The following is an 11,601-nucleotide window of genomic DNA, read 5'->3' on the forward strand; positions in this document are numbered from 1 at the left end:
ATCCGTGTGGTATACAAAGAGAGCAGGCGCATGTTTGTGTATGCTTTAATTCTCGACCTCGCTTTATGACTTGGGCTGAATCATTAACGCAAGTTTTGTTTGTCGGCCCGATCTCTGCCTCCCCCGAGACTTTTTTTTTTTGTTTTTTTTTATAGCGTAGTCTGAGACTAACTTTGCACGCTTCATCCTCCCACTCGTGAGAAAAAGAAAAAAAAAAACATTCTTAATGACTCCTGATGGTCAGGTCAGCTACCCTACCTGGTCGTTTTCCGTCCTAATTCTAGTGTCCCGACCGTAATCGCGAAGTCTAAAAAAGGCTACACAAGCTCCTCCTTATCTTATCTGCCCTTTTTGTCAGACCACATAGCAATTAAATGATGCCAAAAATGAATGTATATGGCAAGTCTTGAGACCCGACAGATGAGGCCACATTTTTCAAATTCCACATGCCCAATCCCTAACAAAGACTTAATTGTTAAAGCTCTATAATGTCCGCGTTTTGGTGACGTCATTGGGGTTGCTTCACCCAAAACACGGCAGGAGGAAAGGCAGCAACTCCGAAAAGTCTTTCTCAGATGATGCATTCAGTGTGAAGAATCTGACGTTTGCGGACGGACGTGATGACGCAGTTGAAGTTGCTCAACTATATCTTTGAAAAAATATATTGCAGTACAGTTCTGAAACACTACCACAACACAATAAAGTTAAATTTCCCAATAAATTACATATTTTGTCTACTGCGCAGGTGTAATGTTATGACCGATAAGTAGGTTGAGGTCTTGTACTGGCAGTTTTGTAGATTTTTTGTTTTTGTTTTTTACAGTGGGCTAGAGTTAACATGCCTGAAATGGTGTTGTGCTTATTTCCTAACTTACATCCTCCACGCCCCCTCATGCAGTCCAGCAAGCATCAGGGGCGCGCACATAGCTGAGTCAAAAGTTACCACAGACACAAAGGTACGCACGCGCACGCGCACGCGCACGCAGGTTCTTGCCGAGGAAACGTACGTCAGTAGCGATCGGTGAGCCGAGTCTATGCTGCGGCTGCATTGAAGCGTTTCCGTAAAATGGAATCAAAGTGGACCATGGACTACCTCGTCGTCTGCTTTGCGTTGATTGTCATTAGTGAGTATTGAACATTTTCTCCGCTTCAACTTCTCTCCAATGGGATGTGCATGCTCCGACGTCCCTTCCGTACCCTTATTATTTGTCACAAGTGGGTTGGAGCAGATTGAAAGACGCGTAATTAGCAATTAAAACCAATTACGTGTTTAGTACGCGTCAGCGCTGAAATGACATTCGTCTATCTGCTGATGTAGCAAATAAAATGTGATTTCAAAAAGTGAGGTTAAGTTAAGTTGTGTTGGGGGCAAACGGGCGTGGTTGCTGCGCTGGTGAACGTTCACATTCCTCAAGCCTTGTGCCTGTGTGGACTTGTATGCCTGTGATAGATTCCATGTCCTCAGGGGGCAAGTTCACATGGTTGCACTTCCTACTGGATGTGCCATACTTTTGTAGTCGTGCTTTTTGTTGTGTTGTTGCCACCATGAGTCAAAGCTGAGTGATTGTGGATTTTTTTGTTTTTGTTTGGATGAATTGCATGAAAAAAACATTTTAAATTTCCACCCCATTACTTGACAACCAACCAGTGGCGGAGCTAGAGGGAGTGACACCAAGGCGCTGCATGAGATAATTGACTTTTGGACAGATCAAGAGGTTTGACTGGCATCTTCTGAAAAATGTTGTTCAAAAAAAAATCACAAATTTTGCGGATCCCCTGTGATATCCTTGGCTGCCCCATCCGGTAAAAATAATGAAATGACAGGATTCCCACAACATACCGTGGCAAATTCAAGTATTATATTGTAGGAGAAGTTAGAAATGGCAGCAGCTTACTATTCCTGTGAGTAATGATTTATTCCTTCATGCCTCCTTCCACCAGCTGACAGAATCGGCGTCTCGCGCTCCTTCAATGTGGGCACTGCGGGGGCTAAGATTTTCAGCGGGCCGCCGGTGGAGGAATTTGGCTACACGGTCCAACAGGCCAGCAACCATGAGGGCAAATGGTAACAATCATTCACAGTTTTTTTTTTTTCAATGACCCATCGTTACTTCCTCGTGCTTTCCGACGATGTGTACGGTTAGTCGTCAGCGCACGCTGATTCATCGTCTGGAGGAGTGTCGTGTTTGCTTTTACTGAGCGTCTGAGAAAGCTGACGCAAATGCAGTTTATGCCTCTTGACAAAGACTAAGTCTCTTTCCCCCAAATATTGTGACAAGCAAGAAAGAGATAAATATTGTTGTGTGTGTGTAGGCTTCTGGTTGGTGCTCCTTGGAGTGGTTATACTCAAAACAGGAAGGGGGACTTGTACAAGTGTCCAGTGTCAGGGGCACGAACCACCTGCGACAAGCTGAATATTGAAGGTGAGGTGTGGCTTCTATCTTTAACCTTTGAGCCTCACCCGGCGCCGCTCTGAACAAACAAATAAAATGTGCCTCATATCCCCGCAGATTCCATCAATATTCCAGATGTGAACAACGTCAACGTCAACATGTCTCTTGGCATGACCCTGACCCGTCTGCCTGCAGTCAATGGTCTGATGGTACGCAGCCGTCTGTCTGTCAATTCTATGAAGATACACACACACAAAAAAGAACAGGAAGGAGAGCGAACAAGATGATTAAAAAAAAATATATATATATATATATATAACTTTTTTTTTTTTTTTAAAAAGGCTGTGTTGGTATCTGAGTGACTTCTCGACACCATTGAGGAAGTAGATAAGATGAGGGTGCTGGGAAAAAAAAAGTATCTTACCCTCTGCATGAGATAGATAGAATATTGTAAAGTAATAATAATATTTTATATAGCCTTCTGGTTTATTTATATATACGTATGTATGTATGTATGTATGTATGTGTATGTATGTATGTATATGTGCATGTATGTATGTATGTATGTATGTATGTATGTATATGTATGTGTATGTATATATATATATGTATGTATATATATGTATATGTATATATATGTGTATACGTATGTATGTATGTCTTTTTTTTATTATAAAAGGTTCATCATAATTCATTTGGTTGAATAGTTTAATTCAAAAAGTGGAACTCATCGAGATTCACGACACACCGTGGCTTATTAACTAGCCCTTTAAACATACATACATACAAAAATACATACAGAGAATGAATGAACGTACAAAAGGTAGGTTCAAAAAGAAAAACGATACAGCTACAGTATGTTCAAATGGTCCTCCATCTTGTATTGCTGCGCAGACATGCGGTCCCCTTTGGGCACAGAGGTGTGGCGATCAAAACTACTACCCTGGAATATGTTCCAGACTCAGCCCCCTCTTTCAGCCTCAACCTGCCTTTGCTCCTGCCGTCCAGAGTGAGAGCCAGCCAACGAGCACCTTCAATAATCCTCAGCATAACCCCTCGCCGTACTCCCTCATACCTTGTTTGCCTCCTTTGCAGCTTGTGGTGGGCCGATGGACATCGTGATCGTACTGGACGGCTCCAACAGCATCTACCCGTGGGCTCCGATGACGGAGTTCATCGAGAAGCTCTTACCGACCCTTGAAATCGGACCCCAAAACACCCAGGTGACACCGACCGTTTTGGTCGACCATCTGCAGAATCCTTTTTTGTTTATGTTTTTTTTGCAGAAGGAAACAAATGACGGGCGGCTCGGTGGCGCACTGGGTAGCACGTCCGCCTCACAGTTAGGAGGGTGCGGGTTCAATTCCACCTCCGGCCCTCCCTGTGTGGAGTTTGCATGTTCTCCCCGGGCCCGCGTGGGTTTTCTCCGGGCACTCCGGTTTCCTCCCACATTCCAAAAACATGCTTGGTAGGCCGATTGAAGACTCCAAATTGTCCCTAGGTGCGAGTGTGAATGGTTGTTTGTCTCTGTGTGCCCTGCGATTGGCTGGCAACCGGTTCAGGGTGTCCCCCGCCTACTGCCCGATGACAGCTGGGATAGGCTCCAGCACGCCCGCGACCCCTGTGGGGACTAAGCGGTTCAGAAAATGGATGGATGGATGGAAACAAATGATCATCTCTTCACACAGTGTGTTTTGCGTGTGGCCAGGTCAGTGTCATCCAGTATGCAGTCAACCCCAAGATCGAATTCCCACTGAACCAGTACCGAACCAGAGCTGAGTTGCTGAATGCAGCCTCTCAACTCAAACAAATGCAAGGTTCCTCCACCAATACGTTCCACGCCATCCAATATGCCAGGTCGGTGTCACAGCGTGACCTACTTGTGTGCGCGTGCGTATACGTTGTGTAATGGTCTGTCCGCGTTTGTTCTCGAAGTCAGTGGGGTTTTAATCCCATCTACGGCGCCCGTCCGACCGCTTCCAAGGTGATGGTGGTGGTGACGGACGGCGAGTCTCACGACCAAGCCTTCAGAGATACCGTCATCGCTGAATGTGAAAAGCAAGGAATCACGCGCTTTGGTATCGCTGTGAGTGGAGAATGACCGCTGTATTTAAAACAAGAAAATCAGGAAATATTGGACCTATTTTTTTTCTCTCTAGGTGCTGGGCTACTACACCAGAAACAACATCGACACCGATAACCTCATCAAGGAAATCAAGTCCATCGCCAGCGCGCCCACAGAAAATTACTTTTTTAACGTGTCCGAAGAAGCGGCCCTGTCCAACATCGCCGGAACGCTGGGCAGCCGCATCTTCAACATCGAGGGTGTATATTATTTTCTGGCGCTCACTCAGCACGTCACAGCCGAGTCTCTCCCGGGCGAGTCTTTTGAAATTTGTTTCCATTTGTCTTTGCTTAAGGCACGGGGAAAGGGGGTGACAATTTCAACATGGAGATGTCCCAGGTGGGCTTTAGCGCTCACTCCTCTAGCAAAAAGGTACATCGACACTTTTATTGGGTATTTTTCAAGTTTGAGGTTGTGCAGACAGCAGTTGTACAAAAACAGCCCCTAATTTGTTATTCAGTGCCATTTTGCATTTCCTTCAATCGTCCAAAGGGCAGTCGTCATTGGGCAACGCGTAGTCTGCCTAGCAACAAGTGGCAGAAATGATGTGACTGTAATGGTCGTCCAATCCCTCTTCTTTTTAGACAACAAACTAGCTGAGAGTAGAGACTGAACAGATAAGTCGGCGAGTCCATTTTACGACTCCCGGTTCACGTTTTAAAGCTTGAAAGAGACCCGATTCGTCGACTCCATACTATTGACAAAACGAACAGTTTCTCATTCGACTGTACCGTCACTATTTTGGGAAGTCAAAAGTTGGTTCAAAGCTTTTTCTGTTGAAGGACATGACGATGCTGGGAGCAGTGGGTGCCTACGGTTGGGCCGGAACCGTCGTCCACCAAATGGGCTCCAAAGTGGATGTTCTCCCCGTCTCAGCTTTTGAGGGAACTCTTCAAGATAGAAACCACAGCTCGTTACTGGGTAGAAAACATATGGTGACGACAAGCCAAAATATACAGCAGACGTCCATTTGATGGCTTTTGTTTTATCGGATGTTTTGCAGGTTACTCTGTCTGCATGCTAAGCGACGGCGCTACAGAATATTTTGTGGCCGGCGCGCCTCGCTCCAACCACTCCGGACAAGTCATCGTCTACAGCTACAACGCTCAGAAGCGATTCACCATCGTCGATTCGGAACGAGGAAAGCAGGTACGCCCACTGAGCGGAATCCGCACCATAACGCCGATGGCTCAACCGTCGCCTTTTGCCTTCTAGATTGGGTCTTATTTTGGTGGCGTCCTGTGCGCGCTGGATGTTGACAAAGACGGGGTGACGGACCTGCTGCTGGTCAGCGCGCCCATGTTTATGAGCGAGCAGAAGAGAGAGCAAGGCCGTGTGTACATCTTCACCGTCACTAAGGTGACAGCCGGCGGCAGTCACTTGTTTTCACTGCTGCTAAAATGGCCGCCTTCTAAGAACGGTTTCTTTTATTTCTATTTCCATCTCTCGCATTGTGATCTGAAGGGTATCCTGAATGAGCAAGGATTCCTCCAAGGCACTCCTCCCGCCGAGAACGGGCGTTTCGGGACAGCCGCGTCGGCAATTCCCGACCTGGACCTTGACGGTTACAATGACGTCGTCGTCGGAGCGCCCCTAGAGGACAAAGGAAGAGGCGTCCTTTATATCTACAATGGGAGGAAGAAGACGTTAGACAAGCAGTTCTCGCAGGTACTCACATGTTCTTTGCGGGTTTTAGACGGCCAATACAACTTGTTTCATGGTCTTTGTTCAGAGAATATACGGTTCTAAAATGGATCCTCAAGTGAAGTTTTTTGGCCGCTCCCTCGATAGCTACAAAGACCTGAACGATGACACGCTCGCTGACATCTCAGTGGGTGCATATGGGAAAGTGGTCCAGCTCTGGTGAGACCAAGTTCCGACCAAGTGTGTCTCACTTCTGTCCTCCAGGATGATTTTTTTCAATTGTCCTCCAGGTCCCGAGGTGTGGCCACGCTCTCTGCCACCGCTTCCTTTAAACCCGAGAAGATCGACATTTTCAGCAAATCTTGTGACGTCAATGGACGCAAGATGACGTGTTTCAACAGCAACCTCTGTTTCAGCCCGACCTTCAGGCCCCAAAATCCAGTCGGACCCATGGGTAAATCCAATCGGCTTGCTTTTCCTTGTAATGGCAGCTGAATTGTCTTGTCTTTTTCTAGATCTCACCTACACATTGACTCTGGACGCCGATTTGCAGGCTTCTCGTGTGACCTCCCGAGGACTCTTCATGAAAAATAATGAGCGCGTGTTTACGGAGAACGCCAAGATATCAACTGGGATTCAGTGTCAAGACTTCCAAGTCTACGTGCAGGTAGTAGCTGAGTGCTATTGCGTAATTTCGACCTCTGTGCTGCTTTTGCCTATGTGATCATATTTGTTTTGGCATCAGGAGACGCCCGATTTTGTCAATTCAGTCAGTTTGAAGGTGGAAATCGAGCAGCGGAACGCCGACGCCAACCCGGTCCTTGACGTCTTCTCGACGTCCGCCTGGGAGTTCTTTGTAAGTTGCCGTCCCATTTTACGGCTCGGCTCGGGAGTCACTAGTCATTTTGCAGACGCTCCTATTTGATGATGACACTTTTCAAACACCCGAATGAGCGACTTAAGCTACAGAGTGTGACGTGCGCCCGTGTTTTCAGATCCCCTTCACTAAGAACTGTGGCTCTGACGAGGTGTGCGTCAGCGATCTGGTGCTGAGCGTGAAGACGGACACCGAGGGGACCAGGTAAGATGAACTTATTGCCCACGGGAGACTCACCGGTACGTCCATGGTCTTACGATACCTGTTTGCGTTTTGAACTCACAGGAGTGAATGTCCGGCGTCAATGTTTAACGATGCTTAACCCCGATCCATTAATAATAATGTGTGCTTATTTGTTTCAGCTCAGCTCCTTTTCTGGTCAGCACCAATAAGCAGGAGCTGTCTTTTGAGGTCACAGTGAAGAACAAGAAAGAAAATGCTTATAACACGCAAGTGCTGGCCGCATATTCGGCCAACCTCTTCTACTCTTCGGTATTTCCTCCTGTAAGTCGTATTTTTGTGTATTATTATTATGATTGGCTGTAGCATTTATATTAGTCGCAATATGAATCAATTCATATTATATTATTACATTAGTGCTGAATTGAAAGAATGTACTGTGGATTTGATTGCAATTTGGGAAACAGAAAACATGTCTAAGAAAAACACATACGTAAATACATAAATAGAGAAATAAATAAATAAATACCGAACTGCGCAAATTTAACACTGGGATGCTTTCAATCAATTTTGAAATATGAAAGTTAAAAAATGATGCCGACTGAATCCTTAACAGACCGAAGGAGTGAAATGCACCTCAACGCAAGAGCAAACCGTTGTTTGCCAAGTGGGATACCCGGCTTTAAAAAATGACCAAATGGTGAGTGCAAGCAAACTCAGCTCTTCATTTTTTCTCACACCAGCATGTTTGCTCAAACTTGTGTTGGTTCTTCCTAGATGAAATTTCAGCTCAATTTCCAATACAACCTCAATCATCCGCTCAGTCGGGCAAAGGTCAAGTTCGAGGCTAAAAGGTAGCCTGCTGGAGATAAGAATGAGGAAAAATAATATTGCTTTTTTCCCCTTCTACTACAAGTTGCCTTCTTTGCAGCGACGGTAAAGAGCAGGTCCCGTCAGACAACCGAGTGGACGTGTCCATTCCTCTTCAATACGATGCAGGCGTTGTTTTATCCAGGTGATTTTTGTGGTTGACAAACACATTTAGAATCAGAAACATAGCAAATCAGATTATTTGCTGTTTTCTTCTTTCCAGGAATTCAAACATCAACTTCTACGTGGCCAATTCAACCACCACACCGGTGACAACGGTGAAAACGTTGGATGACATTGGACCCGAGTTTAACTTCACCGTGAAGGTGCAATCAATGAATACAGTGCAACGTTCCTAAAGTGACTTCTTGAAGGCATCACTCTGCTTTATCATGATTCATTTGAAAGGTTTCAACAGGAAACTTCCCAGTTAGCCTCCTGTACTTGACCGTGTCCCTCCCGATGAGCACCAAGGGAGGAAACCCGCTCCTCTATCTCACCAGTGTGGACACGCAAGTTGTGAGCAGCCACGTACATTCAATGACTTCTTTACCGACGTATCTCAGAGATTACTCATCTGCAACCTATCAAACATCCATAACACGTAGCTAATTGTGCAGGGCGGTGCCGTCAGCTGTGATTCCGTTGGCTTGGCGGACCCACTGAGGATTGGCGTCAAGGACCACCAAGCCTCTTTTACCGAGGAGAGTCTCCGAGGCGTCGAGAAGCTGGTCGGTCAAGTTGAGAATTGAACTCGGAGCCTCGATTGTGCCTTTGCTTGATTATGGCTTGATTGATTGGATTCCAGGATTGTCAGAGTGCAAAGTGCCAGAAGATCAAGTGTCTCCTCAAAGATGCAGAAGTCAGCAGCGACTATTATGTGAAAGTCAAAACAAGGATTTGGAGTGGAACATTCATCACGGTATTTACTGCAATGAGCTGATGTCGTGCTCGCTCACCCACGGTGGTCATTTTTTAAAGCTGCGTGTCGGTTCAGGCGCTCTACCAGACCACCGAGCTGATCTCCACCGTGGAAGTGGAGAGCTCCAACCCCGATTTATTCATCATCCGCCTCAAAGAGCTGCCGGTAAACGCCGTCGTATTCATGAATTCGGGAGGGACATCATGCATGAGGAGACTTTTTGACTGGGTTTGTGACAGGTGGTGGTTACAGTGAGCAAACCGGGAGCCACGGGCGACGTTCCGGTGGGAGTTATTGTCGGCAGTGTGATCGGAGGACTAGTGCTACTCGGCCTGGCTGTCGCTCTGCTGTGGAAGGTCAGCTCATGTCCGCATTATGTAACTCTCATCGCTTGTCTTGCTAACGTAGTTCTTGAGAATGCTAATTCAAAAAAAGATGATGCTCGATCAGTCGCTCGGTCAGTCAGCGAAGCTCAAAGTCCTTACCCTCTCTCAGTTCAACGTGCATTTCCCCCCCCCCCCCCCCCCTCTAGTTTGGATTTTTCAAAAGGAAATACCAGCAGCTGCAAAAAGACGCAGATGCACAGAGCCACGATGATGGGGTGTTGTGAGTTGCCACCACAATCAACCATGTTCGCCACTGGATCTTCATCCAATGTACTCACTGGTACTTCTCAAGCGCAATGAAGGTCTCTCACTATTGGATGGGAAAAAAAACAAAAAAACTTGTGTGACACCTTCAACATGAATATGCTGTTCTTTACTTTTTCTGTACTTCAGCTTATTGTGTGCATGAATGAACTACTGGCATGACTGATACTCAGGTTGTTTTTCTTGGATTTGGACTAATTGAATTGTGATGTGGCAGCATGGTGGGTGAGCGCTTAGCATATCTACCTTACACTTCTGAGGCTTGCTGTTCCAATTTTTGCCCCCTTTCATATTCTCCCACATTCCAAAAAACATGCATATTAGGTTAATTGAAAACTCCAAATTGTCCATAACTATGAATATGAGTTAATGTATGAGTGTAAATAGATTTCTGTCAAATGAGCTCTAAAGTAATGGATGGATGGATGTGAATCGTTCGTGAAAATGCAAAAAAAAGACAAAACGTAAAATATTTTTATTGTATATAATGTAATATAAAATTGAGGTTAAGGTTTTACGTTTGAATGGTTTGAAAGGTTGGCTGAGATCTTTTTTTGTATTTATGTTTTTATTTGGGGGGCTTTAAAACGCTTTAAAAAAAACTTACATCACTGTCAAATGAGAAAATCACCAATTCAAACCGATTTAAATTCAATATCTGTCTTTCTTTTTTATGTGTAGCAATTTTAAACTGGTTTGTCACATGTTAAGTTTGTACTTGCATACTTTCACCACAAGAGGGCGGCAAGATCCAAATTACAGATTGGCTTCCCTCTGCCATGGGCCAGTCATAAATTCAAATTTATTTGTGAATATGTTGAATTACATTTTCTTTTTGTGTGTGCAAAGAACCATAATTACAGCTCGGAATAAAATGGACACGTCATCATTGCCTACTGATAGCAATAGTTTGTCACTAAGTTTTGACGATAAATGTTACAGGAGATTGTCCTACACGTGCTGTAAGAATGTGTTTGTGTTTTGACTTTGGCTGTATATTTTAAGGAGTTTATTTGTACGCGATAGTTCTGTAAATGTGGACAGTGATGATTCAAAAAGACAAAGAGAGGATGAATGATGACTGGTACAGTTCCAATGGTACAACTTTTATTTGTAAATCTTAAGTAATGCACATTGTCCAACATTAGTTTACCCTTGATTGCACTTTGTTTTTCTTTGTGTTGCGGAATGGCTTCAAATGTTCTCCAGACCACTTAATTCGGATTTAATCTTGAGTGCAGTATGAATCTTATTAATGGGCGCCGGCTAACCGCACAGTATTTCTTTTTGTTGTTGTAGTACAAGCAAGCTTCAGAAAAGTGAATAAATGTCTCCCACTTGGCATCAGCAAAGTCATGTTCGTAATTGATCACATTTGATTGGCACAGCCAGAGAGCTTTTCATTCATCTACAAGTTTTGAGAGCTGTTAATAATTTTACCTTACAGTCTCAGTTTAATAGCGCTCTGGCAAACTATTAAGCATATGGTTCAATTAATAACTGCCGTAGCGATCGCAACTGAACGTTAATTATTTTGCACCAACTATCCAAATAACCCTTCTCCAGCTTTTCTCATCTGGAGGCCAAATGTTGCTTGAATGAATACACACACACACACACACACATTGGGCACCTACTTAGACCCACTTAAATGGGTGCTAAATGTTAATACTTTGTTTTAACATGTATAATTACGTTCTATTAGTAAACAATGACTCGACTCTAATCATGTTAATAATTGTCATCAGTGAGTCAACGAGGTGAACGACAGATAAATACGTATCAACAAACAACACTATTTCTTAAGCGTTTACATTTTTAAATATTCAACTTTGCTAGGACATCACAATGTCCCAACACTGGTGAGTTATTTTTAGAACAGGCTACTCATGTGGTCCTTGGGGGCGACCATGTTGGTGACCTCTGGCTCAAACTAATGA

The 11,601-nt window shown here is 44.6% G+C and overlaps 1 protein-coding gene across 2 annotated transcripts; it reads left to right on the forward strand.

Annotated features, from left to right (window-relative positions):
* The first annotated feature begins 931 nt into the window (after positions 1-931).
* itga2.2 (integrin, alpha 2 (CD49B, alpha 2 subunit of VLA-2 receptor), tandem duplicate 2) lies at positions 932-11,013 on the forward strand. 2 transcript variants are annotated; one of them, XM_049763037.1, is made up of 30 exons: positions 932-1,124; positions 1,942-2,065; positions 2,314-2,423; positions 2,511-2,602; positions 3,288-3,402; positions 3,489-3,616; positions 4,102-4,250; positions 4,329-4,479; positions 4,553-4,718; positions 4,814-4,890; positions 5,301-5,439; positions 5,522-5,667; positions 5,734-5,877; positions 5,983-6,186; positions 6,251-6,381; positions 6,453-6,616; positions 6,678-6,829; positions 6,908-7,018; positions 7,158-7,243; positions 7,402-7,543; positions 7,836-7,919; positions 7,997-8,073; positions 8,151-8,234; positions 8,313-8,415; positions 8,498-8,608; positions 8,710-8,820; positions 8,898-9,011; positions 9,087-9,176; positions 9,251-9,367; positions 9,544-11,013. In XM_049763037.1, the coding sequence occupies exons 1-30, from the start codon at positions 1,067-1,069 to the stop codon at positions 9,619-9,621; spliced, it is 3,558 nt and encodes a 1,185-aa protein (XP_049618994.1). In that variant the 5' UTR covers positions 932-1,066; the 3' UTR covers positions 9,622-11,013. The 2 variants fall into 2 exon arrangements, with proteins under 2 accessions (XP_049618994.1, XP_068506206.1); XM_068650105.1 differs by lacking the exons at positions 932-1,124; positions 1,942-2,065; positions 2,314-2,423; ... (1 more) ...; positions 3,288-3,402; positions 3,489-3,616 and adding an exon at positions 3,651-3,861.
* Positions 11,014-11,601: the final 588 nt, after the last annotated feature.

Source organism: Syngnathus scovelli, chromosome 3, assembly GCF_024217435.2.
Source record: "Syngnathus scovelli strain Florida chromosome 3, RoL_Ssco_1.2, whole genome shotgun sequence".
Lineage (NCBI taxonomy): Eukaryota > Metazoa > Chordata > Actinopteri > Syngnathiformes > Syngnathidae > Syngnathus > Syngnathus scovelli.

Excerpts from the sequence above, each read along its gene's own strand:
- itga2.2 (XM_049763037.1), top strand. The coding sequence starts at position 1,067 with ATGGAATCAAAGTGGACCATGGACTACCTCGTCGTCTGCTTTGCGTTG. Across the intron at positions 4,891-5,300 it reads CTCACTCCTCTAGCAAAAAG|GACATGACGATGCTGGGAGC; the intron begins GTACATCGACAC and ends TTTCTGTTGAAG. Across the intron at positions 9,368-9,543 it reads CTGTCGCTCTGCTGTGGAAG|TTTGGATTTTTCAAAAGGAA; the intron begins GTCAGCTCATGT and ends CCCCCCCTCTAG.